Source organism: Xiphias gladius, chromosome 2 (assembly GCF_016859285.1).
Source record: "Xiphias gladius isolate SHS-SW01 ecotype Sanya breed wild chromosome 2, ASM1685928v1, whole genome shotgun sequence".
Lineage (NCBI taxonomy): Eukaryota > Metazoa > Chordata > Actinopteri > Istiophoriformes > Xiphiidae > Xiphias > Xiphias gladius.
Window position 1 is genome coordinate 5,586,688 of NC_053401.1, and position 26,684 is coordinate 5,613,371.

At 44.6% G+C, this 26,684-nt stretch overlaps 2 protein-coding genes across 11 annotated transcripts in view; one reads left to right on the forward strand and one right to left on the reverse strand.

Annotated features, from left to right (window-relative positions):
- acss3 (acyl-CoA synthetase short chain family member 3) overlaps positions 1 to 24,030 on the forward strand; it is a 33,589-nt gene extending 9,559 nt beyond the window's left edge. For both annotated transcript variants that reach the window (XM_040145753.1, XM_040145763.1), the window contains exons 9-16: positions 4,105 to 4,208; positions 19,459 to 19,554; positions 19,844 to 19,907; positions 21,203 to 21,284; positions 21,760 to 21,882; positions 21,972 to 22,071; positions 22,307 to 22,482; positions 23,106 to 24,030. In XM_040145753.1, the coding sequence (XP_040001687.1) occupies positions 4,105 to 4,208; positions 19,459 to 19,554; positions 19,844 to 19,907; positions 21,203 to 21,284; positions 21,760 to 21,882; positions 21,972 to 22,071; positions 22,307 to 22,482; positions 23,106 to 23,189 (829 nt within the window). In that variant the 3' untranslated portion in view covers positions 23,190 to 24,030. The remainder of the gene's footprint in view (positions 1 to 4,104; positions 4,209 to 19,458; positions 19,555 to 19,843; positions 19,908 to 21,202; positions 21,285 to 21,759; positions 21,883 to 21,971; positions 22,072 to 22,306; positions 22,483 to 23,105) is intronic.
- Positions 24,031 to 24,112: 82 nt separating this feature from the next.
- Positions 24,113 to 26,684, reverse strand: part of ppfia2 (PTPRF interacting protein alpha 2) — a 49,834-nt gene continuing 47,262 nt past the window's right edge. For all 9 annotated transcript variants that reach the window (XM_040145707.1, XM_040145697.1, XM_040145725.1 and 6 more), the window contains one exon: positions 24,113 to 24,941. Coding sequence is in view for 2 of the 9 variants with exons in the window: in XM_040145730.1 (XP_040001664.1) it covers positions 24,930 to 24,941 (12 nt within the window). In the remaining 7 variants the exon portion in view is untranslated. The remainder of the gene's footprint in view (positions 24,942 to 26,684) is intronic.

Consider the following 26,684-nt stretch of genomic DNA (forward strand, 5'->3'; position numbering starts at 1 on the left):
AGGAGTCTGAAAATGCCTCTAAGCGCATACAATCACAAAGCAATTCTGAGTGCGGATGACCTATGGCCCCAGTGAATCATTCAGTAACTCTGGCATTGTGTGCTGAATTTGACGATCTTTGGTTGTTCGCCGTATTGAATGCACAAGACCTTATTAAAATGCTGTTCCTTTCTACAATAGAACCCCAGACGGAGTTTTTTTTTTTTTTGCATTCGGCATTTATCCTCTCAGTGTTGACCCTGCCACAATTGCACATTTAAGCGACATGCTGTTTCTGTGTACACTTTCTTGTTCTTAATGTGTCTTTTGCCCTTGGAAGAGGAGGCAGGTTGGTGAAAGATTACTGCATTTCCCTTAGGCGCTGAGCAAAGCGCGTCCCCGTGGCACAGAGACAGCAATACAAAGGCAGCAGTGAAACATGGCTTTGATTTAGCGCAGGGGGGTTCAATTTCTGGTCGTGCCTTTCACTTTAAGTCATGCTACGTACGTTCAAATTTACGATTCATGGCATTTAGAAAAATCTGTGATATTTTCATGTAACTTAAATGGTTTTTGCTTTTTGAGTGTAGAGGAGCAGTTAATGACCGTTTACGGTTCAGTTCTTGTCTGTCTAGAAATGTCTAATTTGCTACATGAGTGAGAGGAAAAGGTATCAAGATCATCTAGTCTTTCTTTTAAGAGGTCTTGAACGCGTATTCCTGGTTATGGTAAATCAATTGTGTTAACTCTGCCCATTGCACTCAATTCACGAGGCCAGACAGACTTCTCGTGGCTGGGTGGTATCGAGGCGTATGAAAAATTCATCCGGGCATATAGCGTTTGTCACAATGCTGTCTGGTGGATCCAGATCAAGTCTCTGCACTTCTGCCCTTCTTGCAAGAAACAGAAGTGTACGTCAATACTAATAGTGCTGCTTTTCATTCAAACCGTGTTGATGGAAGTAGTAAAAATCTTTCAGAGAACTCTATATTATCAAAGCCATAATTTCATGCTAGAGAGACCCCCCGTGATGATTTGATAGAGCTCAAATACCCTGCCTGGGCTTTATTGACACTGTTGGACATTTACTCCCTCTAGGGCCCGCTCGGCTGTAATAGCCCTGGACCCCTTATCAGTGTGCCGGAGCCGTAGGACTTGTCACTGTGGATGTGAAAACTGCGCTGAGAGTCCGGCTGCGGGGCTGTCTAAAGCTGAGAGGGCAGCGGTGCTGTGCATAAATGTATCGCGGCGAAGGGGCAGAGATGCTGTCGCTAGTGTTTTAAGGACAGGAGAACAAACCGCGTGGCTCCAGCGGATAGTCCTTTTTGGCGCACAGTCGAGGCTGGTGCTGTTAAAGAGGGTGATCTGTGCACCGTGTCTGCCGTCAGTTGAAATAAACTCACCAGGATAGACCAGGGTATTCCTCCAGTGTACTTATCACATGATGGAGAGGCATTTCCATACAGCCCTGCACACTGAAACATACGCACAACAGATCGTACACTCAGACTTTTTGGGTTCACGCGCAGGGTCGGGACAACAAACGTCCATCTGTGCGGAAAATGTCACCGCCACCGTCACCGTCAGCCATATTCTCCTTTGCTCAAATCAGTGTCTTCTCATTTATAACTCACATCAACTTTGCCTCTCTGACCTCTCAGGATCAGCTTGAAGCATATTAGCAATTCCTAGACTAAAAACTTGTGACAAAAGGCCAAAGTCTGGATAACCTTAACCACTAAGATTAAGATGTTTATATCTTTATTGGCCTACTCCAAGGTCGCACTGTAGAGACGAGTGTGGCCTTATCTTTACTAACTAGTATAGAAATATATGCGCAGTATCAGTAATATTCAGAGTACATTTGTTGTCATCGTACCTTACCTTCACCAATAACCTATAGTGGATGCCAGGAACTGAACAGATGGCACATTTGTTGGATTAATTGTGAAACAATTAAATCTTTGTCCTGATGCTGTACGCGTGTGAAAAAGTTTAGCTCATAGATAATAACCGTCCTAACTTTGGTCACTGAACACAGAATGTCACGCAACGAAAGTAATATCTAAGAGGTGTGAAGAATAGTGATGCTGTAGCTTTATGCCATGAAGTTAGGATCTGAAATAACTGGCACATCACCATCACTGAAGTTTTAACATATTGTCCTTGATTCTTTGAGAATGACGTTAGAATGGGGGAAGGGTAGGTTTTTCTTAAGAGCTTTTCCTTGTGAAAACAGAACACAGATGTTTGCACCGACTGTTACTGACTCAGCGTGACGTCCCTGAGCTCCGGCAGCAGCACACCATCGCCCGCCCACGACTATTCCTGCGGTCGGGGAGGGTCCAAGCTTGTACTTTCATTTAACTCCTCTGAAAACCTGAACACCGCAGAGAATGTAGAGTGTATAGTCTTTGAATAACTAGAAGCATGGTGGTGGGAGTGTAATAGGGTTTAGCTTGAACACAAGGTCACTGCCAGGACAGTGAGACAATCATTCATTTATTCCACATGTTTTTTTTGCTCAGTTCCTCCAGGGCGGATTGTATCTGACAGCTGAATGGAGGTACATTGTTAATCCAGAAGCTTTATTATGGCCCTGAACATACTGTACTTTTTCCATAGTTGATACAGGTTTGTCATCTATTTAAAGCTGTTATTGTGAGGTCAAATAATCTTGATCAGCAAACACAAATATAAGACAGTACAGTGTTACAGAAAATCAGAAAAACCAGACTATATAATATCCTTGAGACTACAGGACAATCAAGTTTGAGTGTAGAAGTGGAAAAAGAATATAGAATATTATCCAGGGAGAGAGCAGGAATGGAAAAGATATGATTCATTGGGGAGAGAGTGACATGATTAAAAATTCTCGTCTTTTACAAAAGATGGAATGTGACTACAAGTTTGATAGGAGTTGGAAAGTCATTTTGCCGTTGCAGAGAGTTGAGAGCGATGAGTGATGACAGGCAGTCGTTTGTGTGAAAATGTAGTTATCGGACTAGTATCAATGGCTGCGCTGTGGCCCGGAGGTTATGTTTCCCGTCACAGCCTTGTAGTGAGCAATCGACAGTGTTCGGCTTTAGGTATGAGCAGCCATGAGCCGCCATCGGAAGCCGTTTGGAAGAGAATGATGGGGGAGAAATTGGGGAGGCGGATGATAGAAACCGCAACAGTGTTGTGGGTCACCTGTAGGGCATCGAGGGAACGTTTCATGAAGCCGGATAGAGGCAGTTGCCCAAACTACGAGGAAACTAAAGCATGAACAAGGAGGGACTAGTAAGAGAATGTCAAGTTTGACAAAGTGAGATGTCCTTGCAAGAATTTGTGGTGTCCAGGGTCTCATCGATATTGACTGAGACGCCATCTAGAGAGAAGACTTTTCCTTTGGGAAAAAGAGCAGCTTAGTCTTGCCAAGACTATTTACTACTGGAAGACCTCAAGTGAACATCACACTTGAAATGCCTTTGATATGGGTAAAACTGCATGTAGGTTTCAGAGGAAGGAAAAAGTGGAATTTAGAGTTTTCTTCCATAACATTTAAAGTAAGAAGCTAAGGCCTGAGCTCTTTGAGACTCCACTTTTAGTCAGCAAGCATGCAGGAACTATCTGCTTGACATTGTCAGAGACAGGCGGAAAAGGGGACCCCAGTCGCAGCTAGGAGCACAGCGACATTGAAATGGAGGGTGGTACCAATTTGCAAAGCTCTTCAAGCGAAGAGGTAAATCACAAGGTCGCAATCTGCACAGCGCTCAGGGTTTTTCTCGTATAGATACGGTGTTAGAGATGGCCCAATCCATGAAGCGTATACGCCACACTAAATTTCTAGAATTTGTTGCAGGCTGATTGAGACAAGTTATAAACAAGGCAGTGCATTTCTGTTCATTTGAAACAGGCTATTCATTACATTTTTGTCTGTTTGGCATTGTCGAAATCTTCAAGAAATCTAAAATTAAGGGCTTTCAAAAGTGTTTGAGCATGTGAACACTCACCCTTGGTAAAAAAACATAGAGTATATTTTGCATTGGATAGATTTTTGACTTATCCTGACCATTTCCGTGAAGGAGCAGATATGTCATGTTTCTTAAAGGTGATTGACAGATTTGCTCTGTGTCCCTACAGTTTGCGGACGTTATTCTTGGCAGGAGAGCGATGTGATGTGGAGACGCTGGAATGGGCAAAGAGGAGCTTTGGGGTTCCTGTCCTGGACCACTGGTGGCAGACTGGTAGGAAGGCACTTACTTTCTCTAGACAGAACTCAGACAGAGATCTGACTCTCTGAACAAGGTTTTTTCCACTTTGTTGATACACTGTATTTAAAGCTGCACTGGGAGACATTTTCATGCAAAATACTGTAGATACACCCGTCTTACCCGATTTCATACATTTTCCCTTTTAGCCAAAAGTAGTTGCCTGTTGGACAGGAAGTAGCAAATTGAAACCTGAGAATCAAATGAAGACTGACACCTAAATACCCGTGTCTGCGCTGGGCAGGGAAGAATGGACCAACTTTGTGTGCTGCTCTGCTGCCTCCCTTGTCTCTTTCAGTTTTGAAAGCATCACAGAGTAGCCCGGCTGGCGTGAAGAAGCACGCTGTGTCCAGTTCATGGGCTAAATGTCACAGGATTTCTGGTGGTTGAGGTTAAGATTGTTCAAACACTTATCCCCCTACCATATGATATGCCTGAAGCTGCATAATGCTGTTTTAATTATGTCAGTTTAGTGGGTTGAGAGGCGCTCTACCTTCAAACTTTAGGGATTAAGTTCTTATGATATAGATATAAGAAAGCATTTCAAGGACCTCAATTACTGTATTAACGTGCACTGTATATGTTAAATATAACTCGATCTTTAAGTCTCACTCTCGTTTTAAGCTTATCAGTATAAGGAGACTATAGATGTGGTCTTTGCTGTCCTTTATTAGCCCAGTGACATTAACTTGGCCTCGAGAAGAGGCACAACTCCAGAAAATCCTTATTCCCTAAAAGCATGCTGTCATTATGAAGCACATTTTATGATACTTCCCTCTTTGATTAATCCCTTCTATGTTTTGTATTGTAGATCAGGGGTTTGGAGCCCTTCTACTGGAGTAATTACGTCGTTAAAGACCTTTCAATTTTCCGAGCTTCTCTGGGAACTGATCATTGCACAAAATGATGTGTCATCATTTCCACCGGTTATTTTAATTGCAGTCACAATTAGATAGAGATGTGCAGATGGCAGAGATCACAGGAGATCTCTTTGGAGAAAAGATATTATTTCTTTGACCTGATAAGTCAAAATTTACCAATTTAAAGGGGTCAAAATGGGAATCATGACGGAGAGTGATGGTGCAAATGATAAAATGGAACGGCTCCATTGCCGCTGAACGAGAATCTTGAGTTTGAGTAAGAGTTTGAGTATATACATGTAGTATGGTATGGTTTACTTCCCTCTTCTGCAACTTAATATCCAGTAGGCTAAGCCGCCACAGATCTTTGTGACCCCATATTTAGCCATAGCCAGGTGGGAAAACTCCCAGAAAGCATTTCTTTAAGTGGCCACATACCTGGGAAGCACAAGGGGATTTGATTAGAACTGCCTCTCATTGAGTTGTTGTTTAATTGACTTTGCACCAGTATGGGGCACTGAGTGATTGGCTGAGATGTGAGGACCGGGGGACTAACTTGTGCGCTTAGTGAAGAGACAAAGCAGAGAAATCAATCACGGGTTACTTGTCCATCACTTCAGGAGCGTAAGTTGAAGTTGCCTCCCTGCTGAAGCATGCTTTAACTCTATTTGATGATGAGTCTTTACCGTCTCTTTCCTGACCATTTTGGGTGAGTCCAAATATGCAAAACCAGAATTACTGACAGATAATGTTGAATTTTTTTTTTTTTTCACTTAAACACGAATACAGTAGTTTGTGGTTAATCAGCCTTAGTTCAGAAGGGCTTTCATTCTGCTCGGTCTGCTTTAGAAAAATTCCATTAAAATAGTCAGCGTCTCAATGCCACGTCGTATCAGTGCAGCATATGTCATGCTCACAAAGGCTGAGTCGTGATCATCGTTATTTGAAGGCTTGCTAAGTCATGCTCCTTCACTCACAGTCCAGTAGCTGTATATTTGACAAGTGAGGGGAATTTCTGCAGTTTTCCAGAGTGTGCGTAATCTCCCTCTACTCATCTAACAATTGAACTATTATACATCATGGCTGTTGTGGGTTTTAGATGATAAGAAATGTAATTGGAATCTTGGGTTCCCAGCTTCCCCTGCATTGTTTCTCAGGCCTTTTGTTTCTAATGAATCTTGAATGGGCAAGACCCTATTAGTGTCTTGGATTGGAGGCTTGAGTCCAGGCAGTCTGCCATCATGCTAATGTTGTGCCTCCTCCCCCACTCAGTTTGATTGCTGTCCTCCCCAAGTACTAGTGAACTATGATAAATGTGCCAGTGGCAGCAAAAGAGCAGAATTTGATGTCTGTTTGCTTTGTAATATCCTGCCTGCGCACATGGAGGATCGATGCTGGACAATACGACATCTCTGTGTTAAATATGGAATCAATACTGTTGTTAGACCGTTGGAAATCCATTGACCTTGAGTTTGTGCAGGCAACACACTCTGATCTAAGTGCAGATTAGCCCACTTGGCTGATTGGTCTGTCCAGGCTTAATGGGAGTGTGAAAAGCTCAATATTGCAATATTTCAGAAATGTGATTTATCAGTGCAATCTCTTTGAGATTAAATTGCTGATCCGACTGTAGGCTTATCACATATATACTGAGTTCAGTTCAAAGCTGCAGCCTTTAGAGTCTGCATTTCAAAATTGAAGACCTGGTAACTGGCCAACAAGGCTGTCCGACATTGTCAAGGCTGCCCAACTTCACACACACATCCACACCACTTTGTTACCAGGTATTCGCCCTCATATAGCCATTAATAACTGGAAAATACGATCCGTATGATCAGGAACGAAGAAAAAACACGTCAGGATGTAAATGATGGACGCCAGGAATAGACTCGATTACTTGTTCTTTTTAGTTGTCTGGACAACTGGTACATTTCGCTAGTTCTTAATCACGTGTACCATAAAATTCAGGCATTATGATATGTGTATTGGCTTACTGCGATTTGAGGGCCACTTCTTGCTGGTAAACTTCAGAGGCCTGTCTAGATACACCAATAGTTTTGGTCGTTGTGAACCTAGACGTCTCTACCGATGGGGACACCTTCCTGACTGGTGTCCATCTAGATCCCTGAATCGGGACACCTCCATCTTCGATTGTGTCCGCCTGGCAGTGCAGACGTGTGGACAAGAACAAAGTTTCATCACCCTGGGTGCGCTGAACAGAGCTGCACATCCGCATCGTTCTCTCTAGCCTCAGTGCTTGTGAGATAAGATTTAACTCTACTTGAAAACGGGGGAGTCTGTAGCGAAGTCAAGTTTGGGTCTCACTTCCTTTCTCTCCCTTTCATGCACATGCACCTGGACAAAATCCTGTCACACTTTGTGGCTATCCGAGTCAGGTGATTTATTGAGTTTGGAGAAAAAACCTCTGGCGCCCTCTTGATTTCTGTCTAGTTGTGTAAATCCCATTGGATTCTTCACCCCCTGCTAAACTCAATAACTGGCAGCTGGCGGCCAGTGCTGCAATCCAAATGTGTTCTCCACTTTTCACGGTGGAGTGGGTCACTCGTCTTCTCACTTGCTTTCTCCTTGTGTGTCTGAGGCAGTTTGGCTTCCAATGTGTGGGTGAAAGAGACTGGAAAAAAAATATGCAATGGCATATTATACATATTCATTAAAACAGTGTTAGTTTGTCATTTGTTTCTGAAGTTGCAGAAGGAACCAAGCAACTTTTCAGTTTATTTCTCTTAACTTATCTTATCTTGCCTGCGCTTTCCAGCAAAACCTTTTTCACTCCCATATTGTTGCAGTAGCCATGGTCTGTTGGTGTTTTTTTTTTTTTTTTTTTCATATTTTTAACAACAATTTCCCAGAAGAGACTAAACCCACAATTAATTTATCATGCTTACACGTATTGCCATAGCCCGATATACTGTAACTTATGCATGTACGCATAGAACTTGTGGTATTACCAATTGTTGCAATATATTACATCAGTCTTTCAACACTGAGTTTTTATGTGCTTATTATCAGGATACATGCATCGGTGGATTTAGTCCCTTCAGAGGAACTGTTGATAATGAAAAATAATGCCAGCCTTATGTCTTAAGTGCTCAAGGGCATCTTGATCCCTTTGCAGTCACAAACCTGTTGGCGTCTGCCAAAAAAAACCTCATGCGATTGGATTTTATCATGCTGTGTGTAGTGCAGAGATCAAATTTAGTATTTGATCTGCAGTATTTTTATATTGACAGACAGGTATCAAATTTCAGTAGAAGATAAGTGTACACAGTTTCCTCCTGCCTGCACTGGGTTTCACGACAGACCCTGCGCGGTGCCCCGCTGGGCCATCTCGTTGGAGACAGGACATCGATCAAGCAACTTTTACCAGTGTCGGTGCCGTTACAACTCTCCCTCATCTTCCCCTCTAACAGAGGAGAAGCAACTTGGTCATTGGAACGCAGTTTAGCATTCAAGGCTCGTTTACTCCAAAATGAGGATCACAGAAAGAAGAGAGACTCCTCCTTGAGAAACTCATCAGAGTAAAAACTCCTAAAAAGCAAAGCTTGTCTGTATCTTCTGGCTACCACCTCTGAAGCAAGTCATTTTTCAAACTTGTGACAGCCTTTTTAAGTCACACTCTCACACATTTGGTTTTCATCTATAAATATTGATAGATCTCCCCTTTTACTTCTACAACAGGGCTCTGCTTTTTGTAGTCCCCTGCAAAATAGATAGGAACAGAACAGAACAATGACAAGCGCAGTTGCTCATTAATCGTTCCAGCTGCATGCGAAGACTAGCTCGGGAGAGCGGCACGCAAAAATTTTAAAGCACTATAATATGAGTTCCCCTTTGGTGCGGGTACCAGGTTAGTAACGGGTTAGATCCTGGCTAAATTAATAATGAATTAAATAAAATATTCCTCACTGTATTTGATTTACGCTAACATGCTTCAGAGCCCCTACTCTAGACGCCCGTCTCTGACAGACTTTTGAAGTGTACTTTCCAGCTCCTCGGTGTAAAGTTGCTGCATCATCACTGTAGAATTCTTTATTTATCAGACTGTGTTTTTCCCGGCTGCTGTTAAATTATTTATGATCTAATTCATTATCTTTGACATCATCCCCCCCACAGTGGAAGCAGTTCATTGCCGGGCGCGTACCTCAGAAAAGATTAAAAACAGCTCAGGGTTTGGTTCGCATCGTTTTCCCCAGCCGTCCCCCGGAGGCTTCCCCTACCTTGCAGCCAGCTGTGTACCACTGCTGATTGGTAAGCAGTCACGTCGCACACCGGACCCAGCGGAAGAGCTCTCCTTCCTAGTGGAGCTCTCGTTAGATCTGCTCAAGGCCCTGGTAGGAAAAATGAAAGGAAGTCCGCTGACGCGAAACATGCGGTTTGCCGTAATGGTGCCACGGAGAGAGTCAGCATGACTTACAGCAGGGAGGAGGTCACGGGCGGAAGCATATCTCAAGTCCTTTGGTTTATAAAACAATATTGCTGGCAGGGTTGGATTCCAGGGGATTTTCTGTGGAATACATACCCGGAGACAAATGATTTTGCATCAAACTAGCTGGTTTATTCATTTGTGAAACTATTTTTTTTTTACCTTTACCTTTTGCTAGGGATCACATACAATGCCAAACTTACACATTCCTCACCGGAAATATCTAATTGTGCTAACAAGCTCCTGGGTGAGAATTTGACTAATTTAACCAGTTTAGCTTGTGATTAGTTTTCACTCTCGGGTAACTGGCTGCTGCAGGCGAACTTAGTTTTATGATACGGAGTAGAAGTGATTGGTGGGCTCATTATACCCATGTGCCGGGGACTCATTTCGCAGACTGCCGCTGCTGTGTGCTGATCTGACGTGCTGATCCTTCCCGTCTCATCAGCCCAGACATGACACCGCGTTGCTTTTCTTTTCACCTGCACTTTCTCCTCCATCCCTCACCGTCATATTATGAATTGTGTTTATATGCTTCTTTTACATGCACACAGACCTGCACATAGTCTTTGCACACATGCAGTGCATTCAGAAGGTTTTCAGACCCCTCTTTTCACTTTATGTTGCAGCCTTATGCTAAAATTAGGTAATTTTTTTTTTTTTTTTCTCTTGATCATCTTTGAGATGTTTCTACACCTTGATTGGAGTCCACCTGTGGTAAATTCGATTGATTGGACATGATCTGGAAAGGCAAACACTTGTCTATATGAGCTCTCAGAGGTAACAATGCACATCAAAGCAAGAATCAAGACATGAGGTTGAAGGAACTGCCTGCAGAGCTCAGAGACAGGATTGTGTTGAGGCACAGATCTGGGAAAGGCTACAAAAAAGTATTCTGCTGAATTGAAGGTTCCCAAGATCACAGTGGCCTCCATTATTCTTCCTAGAGCTGGCTGTCCGGCCGGACTGAGCAATCGGGGGGGGGCCTTGGTAAGAGACGTGACCAAGAACCGGATGGTCACTCTGGCTGAGCTCCAGAGACCCTGCGTGTCAACTCTGTCAGTGTCCTTGAGTGGCCCAGCCAGAGCCCTGATCTAAACCCAATTGAAGATCTCTGGAGAGACCTGAGAAACGGCTGTCCACCGACGGCCCCCCGTCCAACCTGACAGAGCCTGAGAGGATGTGCAGAGAGGACTCGCAGAAAATCCCCAAATCCAGGTGTGAAAAGCTTGTTGCGTCATACCCAAGAAGACTCAAGGCTGTAATCGCTGCCAAGGTGCTTCCACTAAGTACTGAGTAAAGGGTCTGAATACTTATGTCAATGTGATATTTCAGTGTTTCCTTTTTAGGAGATTTGCAAACATTTTTTAAAATTCTGTTTTTGCTTCGTCCTCACAGGGTATTGAGTGTAGACTTAATGACGGAAAAAAGGAATTTAAACAATTTTAGCATAAGGCTGCAACATAACAAAACGTGAAAAAAAAAAAAGCGGTGGGGTCTGAATATTTTCTGAATGTACAGTGAATTAACCAAACCCACTACACCCCACTTACCCTAGGCACGCACGCACGCATGCTTAGCCCGTCACCTCTGTGCCACCCGAAACCAGTGGCAGCCCCGCTCACTCTTCCTCGTGTGCAAATGAGAAAATGCCTGCCATTTTGAAGCCTGATAATAATATGTGCGCTATTTTAAGCCCGAGTGCCATTGGCAGGGGGGGTGATGAAGGTTGCTGATGTCACTGGTGTTGCCTAGCAACAAATGTGTGTTTCCAGTCGGTAGGGTTCGGCTGCTTCACCAGTGAGTGGCGGTGGATGGACTTATAGTAGTGTTTTAGGTATTTGTGTCTCCTTTTTCTCCGTCTGACTTTCTCAATCTGTTTGTCTTTGTTTCTCCGACTCTCTCTGACAGACAGCAGATGCCTTTATACACAGAATGGAATTGTCTTAAAAAAGTGAACCGGACGTCCTCAAAGCATCCGTCTTGTAGAATTGACGGTTTCTCCCCCTTGGCCTTTGCCAGCTGCAGCGCTGGCACAGGATGTGCTTTTGCATACGCTGTGAAAGGGGAGTTTTGAAGCCTCCTCGAAAACGCTATCCACTCACCGAAGGAAGAACCGAGGCTTTTAACAGCCCAGCAGCCCGGGGAACTGACAAACAGCGCACTACACTGGATCAGGGGTTAATAGAGAATCTGAGCCCGAAACTAAAGAGCTCTGCAGTGTGGATTCACACTGCTCTGAACGGTGTATGTATGCAGCATTTACAGTTTACTGCATCTTTACTTCTGCTGGAACTCTCCAGTGAGATTATTAACTTGGGGTCAATAAAAATCAAAATCACGTTTCTCCTTTGTGCATCATCCACAGTAAACAGTGTCCATTCATAATTCTTTACGATTTCGTATGTGTTATGTCCAGCGAGCGACACAAAAAAGGAAGCGGACTGATGCTGCATTCCCTTATTGGGTTGGAACACTTTTGTGGGATAAACTGTAGTAACTAAAGTAAACAACATATGGTCTAAATTATGTGGATACACCTGTCAATAATCTGTTATGTGCTTTTGGTCTAAGGCTGTTTTATGCGGTTTAGGTAGCACACAATGATATTTCAGCTACTAGTGGGCTTCCAACTCTGCGGCATCAGTTTGAGGAAGGGACCTTCCCCCTTGCATGTAGTCCCCCCCCCCCCCGTTTTCTGACAGCGCCCTGTGCTGGTCCATAAAGAAGAGAGGTAGGTTTTCCAAGTTTGTTGTGGAAGAACTTGTCTGGCGCTCACAGAACCGTGGCCTCAGCCCCGTCCAACACCTTCCTCACGAATCGAAATGCAGACTGCGAGCCGGACCCTAACGTCAGTGAGCGACCTCACTGTAGCTCTGGTGATTGAATGAGGGCAAATCCCTGCATCAAGGTTAAAAAAAAATCTTGTGGCGCGCCTTCCCAGAAGAATGGAGGCTGTTTATAGGAGTATATTAATGCTCTTTGGAATGAGATGTTTGATAATAGCACGTCGGAGTAAGATTTGGGTGGCCACATACTTTTATTGTCCAATAAATGCCACCGAACTTGGTCTTGATTTGTTTCCATAAGCGGGCTAAATTGATGTCTGTTCTGGCAGTCATTTTTGGATCGATAGTATTTGCTTATGTTGTTAATTTCCTTTTTTCTTTTTTTTTTTTTTTCTAGTTACATTAATTTTGGAAAATTGTATTTATAGCTCGTGTAAGGAAGGGCATTTATCAAGGACCGGACAGTTCAGGAACCCCTTGCATTTCCATTAGACATTTCAGCCTAATACCTATGACGTATACTTGCTGGTTTGAATGAATAAACTAGAATTGTGAAGCAGCCCCTGCCTTATTGGTATTCCTTCCCACCACTTTGCTGCATATAGACCAGTCCCTCAGCGTCTCCGTTTAAAAAAAAAAAAAAAAAAATCACTAACCTCCCCCCAAAAAAAAAAAAAAAATCAGAATACATCTCTTTTCAGTAAATTGTTCCTCAGAGCACCCTTGTGCTCTGCTGCCTACCTTTGGGATACGCGTGGGAGCACTGTCTTTGTGCCTTGTGTCTTTGAACACCAAAGCACCAAAAAAGCTGCTGTCGCTCACTTGGTCTCATTACATGGCTGCGGAGACAGTAGCGCAGATGTCGTGGCTCATGTAATTATATCTCTATGTATTTTTTTTTTTTTTTTTTTTTTCACCTCGTCGTTTACTGACGGCTGCTGTCATCAGCTCGCTAACCTGGAAAAAAATCGTCCGGCATTCGTTCCTAGCCACTGTATCATTTGTCTGCGGAGGTTTTCGAAGGCGCAGGAACCGGGGTCTTTCATTAGCAAGTTAAGTAGTGGATTTGTATGCACAAACTCAGCTCTAAGCAAATGAGTCGAGCTGTCTGAAAAGTGATAAGGGAGGCAATGTTTTTAGCTGATGGAATGAAATTGTCCCTTGAAGAGTTTGAGTTGTAAGTGGGAGAGCACGTGCGATTGTGTGCGTGTTGTGTGCATGTTATACTTGATTGCTCTTCTTTCTCTCATGTCTCTTTGGTGGGTAGCATCACCAACCTTTTGCAGTTGCGGCAACATACATCATTCCTCTATGCATTTTACATTCTCTCCCCTCTCTCTCTCTCTCTCTCTTTTCTTCACTTATTTTCCTTCATTTTAACATTCAGCCCAATCAAAAGGGCTCGGCCAACCAATCTTTTGGTTTCTACCTGTTTTTTGGCTCCTCAGCAGAATGCCAATGACGGTCTTAGTCTGAGCAGCCTAAGCTGTATTGTCCTACACAGACTTCTAGCAGAACTAATCCCGCAGGTTTGTAGTAAGATTTGGTTCTCACGCATTCGTGGACCCGAAGCCTCAGAGAAAAACCAGGGGGGAAAAAACGCACCCTGCTCACTTGTCTTTAAAGCTAGACACATCTTCTTTTGATATGTGCACTTCTGTCGTGTGCTGCAAAAGCATTGGTCATGTTTTCCTGTTTCGGATTTTCATAATGTTTTCACAACCATTTTATATGAACTAGATGGATTCTTGTTTTTGTTTGAAGCAACCAAACACGTATAATAATAATTTAAAAAAAAAAAAGACGTGGAAAAAAGAAACTTTATATCTCATAGTCTGGCCAAGCAGCTTGCAATCTATTCTCTCTCCCTGTCTGTTCCCATCCTCTCATCCTCCCACGCCGCATCGTCTTTTCGGATGACTTTAGGGTTGACTGTCTTGTATGGCTCCTGACCGGGGTTACCCCAGCAACCACGCATCACCGGGACAACCATGAGCACTGCTGTGCGTGTGTATGATCTCCAAAAAGCACCGCCGCGGCCACTCCTTGACAGGGTCGCTGTTCGCCGGAACCTGACGCTTTAGGTGACCAGTGTTTTTGTGTGTTGTCCCTGCCGCTGTGGGTAAGAGTTAGCTTCCACGCTAACCCTCCAGATTTCGGCTCGTAGCCCACTACATCGGATCTGAAGGGGCAACTATGGAACGCTGATTTTTCAGATTCTAAAAACCCGCATTAAACACAACACTGGCCCATGGCGAACCTCTTAACGAGTAGTTGCTTAATAATGCATCCGGCAGACAGGGAGCGAGATTGTCGTTCATTTAGGGGTCGTGCTTCTGGCCACCTGGAGAATAGAAGTCACTTTCTTTTTAACTCTGTCTCAGAGTTATTGATTGGTTTTTAAATCTAGAATAATGGAGTTGTTGAAAAAAAATGTGTGAATGTCAAAACACATACTGGCTGCACTACATTTAGGCCGCCATCTTGGTATCATACTGGTTTTTTTTCGTCTCTTTTTGTTTAGTGATGTGTTTGTGACATGACACTGCATATTGCTGCTGTATTCATTAGCCTGTACATAGCTGTATAGCATACTTAAGCTGCACCACTGCCACTTTCCAGCTTTGAAGGGGAAACAAAAAAAATTATCCAAGCCGGTTTGCAGGAAGACATCTGCGAAGGGAGGGTAATGAGGCGCTCTCATAACTCTGGTGTATTTTTTAACATTTTTAATTAAAAAAAAAAAAGTGTTTCAGCATATTTTGCTTTTATGCAAAAAGATTGCACTTGAGCTGTGAGTGTGCCGGGCTCTCCCGCCTTTTTTTTTTTTTTTCAGGTTTCATATTTTCACATTGATCAGTCCCATCGTCACCCCTCGGCCAATGTCGCCTACCTTTTTACGAGCGAAAGTGCGGGTTTACATTGTTAGAGGAGAGGACAGTTATTTCGTCGGTTTAAGAAAGAAGTGGAGGGCTTGAGGAGCTGCACAGAGGGGGGGGGAGTGCAGCATCAGAGAGCCATCTTTCGTGAACAGCAGGTTCCCTACCGAGCAACCAGTAATGAGCACGGCTGTTCAATAGCGCCTTCAAATCTGAAAAGGCTCCACCGTATCGCCTATTCTGCTATTCCAACACATCCTCCGACAGCCCCCACCTCCCGCTCCCGAGCCATTCATCACCCTCAAAAATGCCTCTTGCTGGCCAAGCCCATCTCCAACAGGTTGAAGGAAGATTGATTTGTTTGTGTACGGAGGCAAAAGGAGCGCGAGGGCGCGAGAAGGAGAGGGAAGGAAAAAAAAAAAAGGAAAGGCAGAGGGAGTAGGGGAAGACTGGTACCGAGTCGAGTCAGATCGAGTTTATTTTTATAGCTCATTTCATACAACAGGTGTAGACTCAATGTGCTTCAGGGTAATAAGCAAAAGATAGACAAAGATCATACAGGACAAAAACATACATAAGAAAGTACAAGGGAAACAAGGGAATAATATAGGGAGGTATAATAATAATAATTATTATTAAAAGGAAATAGTAATACGCATAAAAGATTTACCTGTTAATGAAATACCAGTCAGACAAGCAGATTTGAGTAACAGCTTGTGTGTATGTGTGTGTGTGTGTGTGTGTGTGTGTGTGAGCGAGATCGGCTCGAGCCCACAAACGCTGTTTTTACTCCTCCTCACTCCCTTCTAGCGTTCACCCACTTGTCTCAGACTGCGCGGTCTACCTCTTTTATCCAGTATATTTAATCGCCTCTGCGCGATGTGACCGGAATGGCAGCCGCGGAAGGGTTTTTGCCGGTTTTTAGCTCCGGGAAGATTTCAACTTGACCCTTTTTTTAAATAGAAATGTTACGGAGAGATGGACCCCTTTTGATTAGATCTTGTCCCTCTGTGAAAATGTTGGTGCTCGATACTGTTGAATTGTTTAAGTGGGGTTGATCCTAGTGCGGAGGCTGTCGATAGTCATATTTCTAAATCAGTAGGGATACTGTCTGCGTACGGAAGTAATAACAGAATACAACTCGTCCTTAATTTGCTGCCGCCCCTGTAGCGTGTTGATAAACCTTTCAAAATGTCAGACTGTCAGAAACGTTTTCCAGGTAATCATAATGTTGTAGAGCTGTTTTAAATCATTTTTGTATTTGATCTTTCTGAGCCACGGGGCGGAGGGATGTAAATAGACAACAGCTGCTGTGTTATGATCTATTATGCCCTCACACTGTGGGCCGAGAGGGACGAACCGAAGGAGCTGGTGTTCAGCTTCTGAGTCAGCTTCTAGAGACTGGCCTCCGTTCTTGTCAACTTACCGTCATTCGTGTGGATGTGAGGGCAAAACGTTTCAGTCACGCCAGTTCTACGTATGTAGCCACAGCAGAAGTTATCTCGGGGCCATTTTCATATAGAGCGGGTCTAGACCGTACTCGTCATAGTACTATTTACAGAGACCCAACAATCCCCACCATGCACAAGCACTTTTAGAGATGCAACTGATAATCACTGAGAAATCTTTGCTTTGTTAAGGTTGAATTTCATACTTGAAAGCAGCGCCGCCAGTTCTGTCCTCCTGTATGCCTTGTAAAACGTCTAGGTCCAATTATTATGTTGTTTTTTTGAATTTCCTCTCCGGGCCTGAAACGCCGCCAGAGAAGCCCGGGCTCCTGCCGTAGACAGCCAGGCTTAAACCCCCCCCCGTGCTGACACGGTTCAGTGGTTGTGACAGGGCCCCTATGTGACGCACAATTCGGTAGAGATTTTAAAGGACCCTTGCGGCGATCTTCAGGGTCAGCTTGATTTGCCAGTATCGGCTTGTTATTGACCCTGGATAAGACGGTGTCCTCCATGTCCATTCTGCTGTTTTGATCCGTTATTTATCATCCGACTTAATACAAATATTTCATTAGTTTAAATTACTTTTTAATTTTCCACAAGAGTCACGTCTCCCTTTTTACCAAAATACCGATTATCCAAAATCTCCACCAGTCCAACAGTATCAGCGCTGAAATCGAAACCCCTCAGCAAGAGTCTTGTTAGCTTCAAAAAAATCATGAATTCTTTACTTTCTTTACAGGGAACAGTATTTCCCCTTTGCCCTGGTTTCATTCAGATTATATGCTGGCCATAAATGTTGTAGTGTGTTGCTACACACCTGGGGCGGGGGTGGGGCAAAGGGCACGATTGGTCAACAGGGGGGTCTTGTCATCGCTGGTTCGGCACCCTGCTCTCTGACCAGGTGGGTGGGGACTAGTTGCCCCCCCCCCTGAAGGCATAAAACATAACTCTTCCGTCCCTGGTATTGAGCACCGTCTCTGCTGACGTCGATGGGGCTGTGACGCCTGCAGGGAGTGGCGGACCTGCCCCTGATGAACGAGGCGCACACGGTCGCCGGTGGACAGGCCACCGCGGTTGGTTCGATCCTGTTAAACTCTAGGCTGCCATTCTCCTCCTCCCCCTCCCTCTCTTCATTTGCTAACTCAATCCCTTCCTCGACCAACAGCAACCTCTGAGCTCACGCCTGCGAGGCCCCCTGTGCTGGTCCATAGCTGTTTGCGCTTGCTTGACTGGCGGTAGAGGGACAATACCATCCGAATTCACTTTAATTGATAGAACTGGTGGCTCGGAAAGGTGCTGGAGAGGATTTTTGTCTCGGTCCATGTTGACCTCACGTGCCCTAGTTCCCTAACATATTACAGAGGTACGTCATGAACATCCTGCTCTTCCTTTTCCCCGAAGAACTCTGTTGGGATCTCACGGATTGATGCTCCTTATCCCAAATTCTGTCTCACACTGAATTCATTGGTTGCAATTGAACTACCCCGAGGCATTTTTGACTGGTAATGCCCTTTTTTTTCTGGGCGGGTGTCCGCTCTGTCCCTCCGTTTCCAGGTAATTTTTTCGTGATCAGGTTCTCGAAGTCTTCCGTTGCTGTAGCCTTCCCCTCAAGGGAAAACGAGGAGTCTGAGATGCCCGTTCTCCCATCACTCTCGTACCGAATGAGCTGTCATTTGCATAGCTTTCCTCCTACCTTGAATGTTTTGCCGTTGGCTTTTGCCCTCTCAGAAAACAAGGTACTTCTGCCATCGGCAATTGCAACTGGCCGCATATTTTAGAATAATACATGACTGAAAATGTATACATAAATTTGCATATTAACAGGAGAAAATGCCACGGCGCTCTTGGTTGCAGTAACCCAAGAACAATACACGACAGAGCTGTCATATTTACACCGCGTGCAACCCCCCGCTAGATGATCTGATTACCTTTTTGAACAGCTTGTGCATACATTTGCATATTAGTGAAGAAAAACGGCAGCACGTGAAGTAATTCAGCCGCCTCTTGTTTGTAAACCACACAAGTACCACCAAGCCCATGGGCTGACTGTTTCTGAAATGCCCTCAAATGTCTAATAATCAATTGAACTGTGATTAGGACTCATGAGGTTCAAGATTATTTTGTGTTGTCTGTCACCTGTTGTTGTTGTTGCGTGAATGGTAGTTGATAGATAAGCAGAGTAGCTTATGTTAAACTCTCTGTGTCGGAAAAGGGAAACATGGCAGACGGATGGAAGCATTCAGCTGCCGTATCGTCCTCGTGTTTATGCTGAGCAATCGACGGACGCCCGCTGACTGAAAGAAAAAAAAAAAAAAACAGGAGCGTGCCTTCGCCGTGTTTTCAAACTTACCCTAACCACCGAAGACGGCCGCTGATCCTGGGGCTGGTCTCCTGCTGTGTGGTTTCTGATGTAATCTCGCTTACCGAGCTGGGTCGATTCAGTCATCCAATCTCTGGGTGGGCTAGTGGAGGGGGGCCGGCAAACAGGCGAGTCTTTGCTGTAAGTGGAGCACAGTTGGGTGGCGGAGTCGGGGAGAGCCCATAGGAGCTGTCATAGTTTTAGCGTAATGTAGGTTAATGCTGCTCGCAAAAGGAATGCAACCCAATACCGAACCTTCGCTTTTGATCAGCCCACCATTGGAAGGTTTCGCTTTTTCGCATGAAGCGCAGGAAAATCCCGAAAACGTTGGGGTCGTGTCACAATTGCAGTATTCCAGCGCACACTCAGGGCACGCATGTCTGGGGTCTCCCACGCAGAAATGAGTCCTCCATGAAGCTCTTTTGTTCTGCATGTTTTTCTCATCAGAAACCGGCTCAGCCATCACCTCCATACATGTCGGCCTGGGGAACTCACTCACACCACCTGCAGGCCAGGCCGGCAAACCGGTTCCAGGTTACAATGGTAAGAGCCAGACCTGTCAAGCCATATCCCAGTTATGGTACACACCAAACACAAGCCAGCCTTATCTGCATACAAACCTCTTGCATGTGTATGTCTATATTTTGTTATTGAATTTTACTTTCTGGTCATTATTTGAATGTATTGAAGTCAGTTACAGCTATATACATAAACCAGAACAGAATTGATGAAAACTTAGCATAGCATTTAACATTCTTTGCTCTTCCAGTTTGCCAGTGGGTGGTGAACCACCTGTGAATGTGAATTTTTGTGCTCCTCCCCTTTCCACTAGTCACGGTGATCGATGATGACATGCGGGAGGTGAAGCCAAGAACCCTGGGAAATATAGTTGTGAGGTAGGCCGAGTGGGTATGCTCCGTGCAAGCGTCTCAGCTGCGGACACACATTTGCAATGTGAACCGGAAGCGTTTTGGCACCCTAATCAAAATTACACTCCAGTCTTTCAGTCATTAGTCTTCACAAATTCACTGTCGGGCAGCTTGTGTCAGACTCCCAACCTCACTCCTAGTTTTTCTAGCCGAGGCCGGAGAGGGAAATCACCGTATCTGTTTACGGCGCCGAGCTGCAAAGTGGACTCTGGCAGTCAACCCAATAACCCTTTGTGCCGCCTTATCTTCCAGCCTGCTGCCTATCTGTTATCACTCTCCAACTCAATTTCCCCGTTCTTTGTAAGGGGGGGGGGGATTTCCAAGGAATCCACATGTGTAGTGCCTCCGGGGATAATGACAGGTAGAGCTGTAAACAGACGGGAGCAGCTGTGTGGCCGCACTTCCCCTCCGGTCGCCACAAAGCCCCGTTCTTTGATCAAAAGCTTTATCCACGGCTTCATAAAGTCATATTCAGTTTTAACAAAGGGTGGGTTTGCTGGGAGCAGAGTACATATTTGACTTTCGATTTTATGACAGCTCTTAAGGATTGTGTGTTTTAATGCCTTTTTATTAGTGCGTTATTGAATTGATTTTGTCACATTCTTTGCAATCAAGCGGAGCTTTTGTACACAGGGTATTATATTATGTGTCTTTTTTTCTTTTGGCGTGAGCAATAATGGAAAAGAGGGTTTAGATTTTGCTGTGGTCCTAAACAGCAGCAAGATTGTTTTTTATTTTTTTTTATTTTTTATATAACCTCCTTCCAACGGCAAATTGGGCAGCAGAAGATTTTTTTTGCGTGTTTGAATTTCCCTACTTCTGAAATTAATGTGATGCGGAGACATGTTTAGGGTTTCAGACCTGGGGAACGGGGCCGTCTTGGTCAAGACAGTGGTTGAGAAGCGGGATTACTTGTAGTCCCTGGATAAACAAAGAATGAGTGGCTTTGCTGCCCGGTCTGCCCTGTGAGAGGTGTGTGTGTGTGTGGTGTGTGTTGAGTGCCAAGTCTCGGTGCCTGTTTCATGCGAGGGGGAAGTCTAGTGGAGCCTGGCAGCGTCTAGACTAACTGCAGTGCAGTGAAACAAAGAAATGTCCAAGGACGGATTCAGAAGATTCAGACAGATTCAGAACCACACGCAAAACGCAATGTGCTGTCATGCTTTGTCATCTTTGAAGAGATGAAGCTAAGGAGTAAAAGAGCAGCTTTGGAGGGGAATTTTTTCATGTGCCAAATGAAATTCAATTTGTACTTTTCCCTCCAGACTACCTTTGCCGCCCGGTGCAGCGCTGTCGCTCTGGCACAGCCGGGACCTGTTCAAGGAGCTCTATTTCTCCAAGTTCCCAGTAAGTTGACTTATCATTTCCTTCCGAATCCAGTGTTTATTACATCAAGTGACTTGCACAGTAGCGACCTCATCTGATTCTATACCAGGAGACGAGGAAAGAAAGAGCTTGAATTTAATCTAAGAACAGTTGTATTTGATTAAAGATTTGATCAGTTCACTTTTTATGACCCTGGATAAAAAAAATGGAGTAGAAAGGGTAGCGAGGAGTATGTGGTCCAAGGTGGCCCTCTAGTGTTGAAATCTTTCACTGCAGAACGACTTTGGTTGCAGGCACCGGGGATCTGTGAGAGTTTTGAATTAAGAGAACTGAACCCTTCTCATTCTGTTTTATAACGAAGTTAAGACCTCATGAGTTTTCATTTAGTCGGAACGCCTGTAGTTAGAGTGGAGAAGCGCGGGCCACGTCCCGCTGAAGCCACCGCGTTATCGCTGCAACGTAATGCCACCATCCCTCCCTGCTGTTTCTCCGTCAGGGCTACTACGACACCATGGATGCAGGTTTTGTGGATGAGGAGGGTTTCCTCTACATTATGTCGCGGTCGGATGACGTCATCAACGTGGCGGGCCACAGGCTGTCTGCCGGCGCTTTGGAGGAGGTAGGGGAGCTGAATTACAGAGGAGGCGACCCCAAGGTTTTCTCCATGCTTCTTTGTGGCGTTCTCACGTATGTGTGTGTGTCTTGTAGTCAGTGCTGCAGCACCCTGCAGTGGGAGACTGTGCTGTTGTGGGTCTAGAGGACACTCTGAAGGGCCACGTTCCCTTGGCGCTGTGTGTGCTCAAGAATGGTGAGGCATGTCAAATGTATGGTGTAGCCTTAAAAGTGATGAAGCACTTAACCTCCCAACATACAAGCCCATAGTTAATACAGGGTTTAAAAACGACTGCTATAATCATTTTTGTGGAGGTGTTGAAATAACACCAGAATGCAAATTATACTCCAGGTGGCGTTAAAACTGTGTGTGTTTTGTTGCATCATGCGCCTGTACTGTCTCTCTATGTGTGTGTGTCTGTCTGTCTCAGGTGTGCAGAGAAGTGAAGAGGAGATCGCAGACGAGATGGTGAAGCTTGTGAGAGACACCATCGGCCCCGTTGCTGCCTTCAGGAAAGTGCTTTTCGTCCAAGCACTGCCGAAGACGCGCTCTGGCAAGATCCCGCGTTCCTCTTTAGCCAGCCTGGTCAACGGCAAGCCCTACAAGGTGCGACGCAGTCCTTTGGGGAAATGTCTTGCGCATCATTCCCTTCGTCCGTAGTTTTTTTGAACGTTGAGCACTACAGGATGAAAAAACCGCTGTGGGGAAATACAGCACACGTTTTGCTCGTGTCCCCTGCGCAAATATTTGAAGCTGTTTGGAGGAGGATAAAGCTCCTTTGCAATTCCGGGTTTGAGTAATGACGGCGCATTAGCAGGCCCCCGCATTCATTGAACGGAACTGCGGGCTCATTTGGATTTTCATCTTGTTAAAAGTTACCGACTCAATTTTCTGCTGATCAGGTTCCAAAGGCCCCGAGAGAGGAGGGGATGACAAATTGAGAAACAATACTCCTTAATATAGTCACTCTGTTTACAGATGAAAATACAAGGTTTCCATGGATACAGCCTTAGAGCCTCACAATAGAATCCCTGAACTGTAAGACTTTGAAATCTCCGTGTATTACACAAGGTTCATGGCACAATGTATATCCTGTCAACATAATTGACTACACTAATTATCACTTTTTAAGTAGGTACTAATTAGCTTCATTTCCTGTCGATTTTTTTTAAAATTAGCCCTCTATTACTTTTGCGGTGGCATAATAAAGTAACTGTTTCTCGCCACAGATCACTCCAACCATTGAGGATCCAGAAGTTTTCGAAGACATCAAGAGGCAGGTGGACAAAGGTCTGAGACCTCGCGGGGCCTGAGCTCCTCATCGGTGGGACGACGACGACAAGAGAAAAACGGAGGTTGGATAAATGTGGGCGTAGCCTGCTCGCGCCGTAGCACAGGGTGCCGCGAATGTAAACTTACAGTAGAAGTAGAGCTGGTGATTAGTGATTCTTTTCTAAATCAAACTGAAGGCAGACACTTACACGAGTACGTTTTACCCTCTCAACTTACCCAAGCTGTGCCGGATTCCGCGAAGCAGGATTAATGGTTTACATTTCTAATTGTGAAATTCAGTCTATTTGTATGCAATCTGAATAATAATGTGAAAACATACTGCACTATAGGTTTTGCTGATTCATAATTAATGAACAGAAGCAAGGTACAGCTGCTGTTTATGGCTCAAGGGCATCAAACATTTTGAATTATGAATGGGAAAATAATGAGGACTAATCATTCACTGACAGTTTTTTTTTAATTGACAATGAAAACTTGTTTGCTCACCACTTAGTTTTGACCAAAGTACAAGAAGTAATAAATAAAAAAAAAAAATGGACACAAAATAAAATGATTCGTCGTTCGTGCAAATTGAAGATGTAAAAACAAATTAAAAGCGTAAGACTTGTTTCGAGTCGTCCATCAGAAATAACTAAAAGACAGATAAACAGGGCTGTACAATAGGTTGCCCTGGAAACTCTGACAGAAACAAAGAGTTAACAGTTACACCAATGTAAGTCACAGCAAGAAACAGGTTTTTGTTATTAAAAGTCACCTCACTTCAACAAGGTCATATACACTCTACGCACACTATGAGCTAAAGCAGCTGTCTTTCAGTTATTTCCTCTGTTCTGTCAACGCAGCGTCTGAAGGATGGGGGAGAAGGCCAGCTCGGCTGAATGTGTTTTTGTCCTTTTGTATCGCCTGACCAAACGTACAGTACAACAAACGAATGACCTCCTGCTTTTTTTTTTTTGTTCTCTGAGAGGAACTTTGTGCAGCTTCGGAGAGCAACAGCATCTCTTGTTTTGTCCTTGGCTACTAAATAGTCCGTTGAGTTGATGCGGTTGTATCAAAGTGCTTGTCGCGTCGCTCCAGGGCGTCGACGCGGCCTCTCGAAATGCTCCTTTTGATGACAGCGAGTCCAAAGGGGAAAGGATAATGACGGTTGTTGGTGCCAGAAATGGGGGCTCGAAGTGGCTTTTGTACACCACTAGAGGGCAGGTTGTCACGTAACATCCAGAGTCTTCCTCTCTCCATGGTGCATCACAGGTTCATCATCATCATCATCATCATCACAATGAAAAAATAAAACCATATGTACAAAATGATCTAGGGTTGCAGGGTAATATGGAGACAGTTTAAAGAGCAGCATATATTAATCTATGGTCCACTAAATGAGGTGGCAGGGACATTTTTTTTTTTTTTTTTTGCACAAACTCTGAATATCTTTTTATACATAGATGTGTGTGTGTATATATTTAAAAAATGGCATATTTATATTAATTTACAAATAACCTACACATCTTCTGTAGAAGAAATACACAGTACGTTATGCTTCGACAAGTTACTGTACATGTAAAAGGTAGAAACGGTGACGGCGTGGGCAACCTGCGGGACAGTTGAGCACCGGCATCTGGCGCCTACATTATACGGGGATGGAAGGGACGGGGCGGGGGGGTCAGAGAGGAGAGCAGGGCTTCTTGGCAGTGCGTGTCGTCAGAATGGTTTTGTTCCCCGGCAGGTCGGCCCGTCCAGCAGCTCCACTAGTAAACCTCCGTTCAGAACTGCACCTGAGGGGGGGGGGGACACAGTGACTAGGTCTTAATGAGACGTCTTGAAATCTTCATCGTCAGTGAGGATGTTACAGACTAAAGCTGAACCATAAAATGCTAAGAACGGAATTTAAATTGCGACTGAGGGAATTTTTAGCGCCGTGCTGGTTGCGGCTGGTTATAACTTGCAGCCGGAGGAAGGTGACCTGGTAAACCTGTAGCAGCATCGTCACTTTAAGTAATTGTTCATCCAGCTGTGTGGATCAACAATATTAAACACACTAACATAACATAGTGGTAACTATGTTACAGAGCAGAGCAGCTGTATTCTCTATACAAGACGGATCAGATATTTTCTGAAATATGTAGTGCATACTGAGCATTTTTCCCTCCGATCGCTGTCTGTATAGTTACATCCTTATACCCGTTTTCAACATGGGTATCTCACACGCAGCTGACAGGATAGATAACGGTGTGTGTACGCCACTTACAGCCCCCCCTCCCCAGCTCACCAGTGTAACCACAGCAATTGTGTAATCGGCTGCTAAATTGCGGCTGACCACACATCAGAACTTTAACTGAATACATCCATTGTACAGTAGATACTGAAGCTGTTGTACAAATTTGCCTCTATGCAGTACTTGTACTGTATGTACATGCTCTTGATGGCAGCTGCTTGCAACAGTGGAAACATATAAACACTTATCAACTGAGGAAAAGCAAGTGATAGTTCAACAGACTCCTTTTTTTTCTGTGCACATGTAATGTACCAGATCTCGCCGAACTTTGCACTGTACTCTCTCTTTTTTGCTTAGTGTGAGTGGGACTGAATCAAACCTCCTCTGCCAAGCTTTTACTTCCCTTTATTTCTCCTGCACTCTGCAGTCACAGCCTGTATCATTATTATCTATCTATCATGCCTCTAACCTCTGCAGTTTTTACATTAGGGGAACTTGTAATGATACTGGTATAAGACTGAAGGTGTTTTTGTTTTTTTTTGCCTGTTGTACTAACTTCAGCCAGATGCCTAAACTGGTAAATACAGATGTACTGACGGCGGCTGGTGTTACTGTGTGAGAGACAAAACAAGTAAACAACTGTGATTAGAGAGAAGCACAGTTTCAAACTTTCGATGTTTGTTGTTCAGCTACAAAACATTTAGATTACGCTACTGAGGCTGCAGTTTATCATTGTGTTTTACATTTTTGGCCACTTAAGTTGTTTTGGAAAAAGGCTATGTTCTGTGGGGTGTCGGGTGCTATGTAGGCCACGTGGCAGGCGAGGATGGAGGGGACCTGGGTGTGCCGATCCCTAGCATTGTAGACTGGCCCTTGGAACGGGGAAGGAGCCGTAATCAATGCAGGAGGTGGAGCAGTACCAACTAGATGGAGCTGGACTCACCTCCACAGACTGGCTCAGGGACAAATTTTCTGGACAGGGCCTGGACGCCATGCTTTTCCAGAGTTGCCCGGTGGGGTGAGGGAATGGATGCGGGGATACTCACGAACCCCTGGCTGAGTGCCAATGTGTTGCGAGTTCTCCCTTGAGAACAAGAGTGTCACTTGCAAATTGCTAAGTGGAAGGCTCTGTCTACTGTTTGTGCTCATGCACTGAACAGCAGTTTGGAGTATCCGGCCTTCTTTGAGTCTCACCCGAGTGGTGCTTTGTTGTTGGACTTCTAAAGGTCATAGGTGCCTGTCATGGCACCAACCTGAGAACCCGCTGATGGACGCCATTGGTGAGGGAGGACGTCAAGCTGAA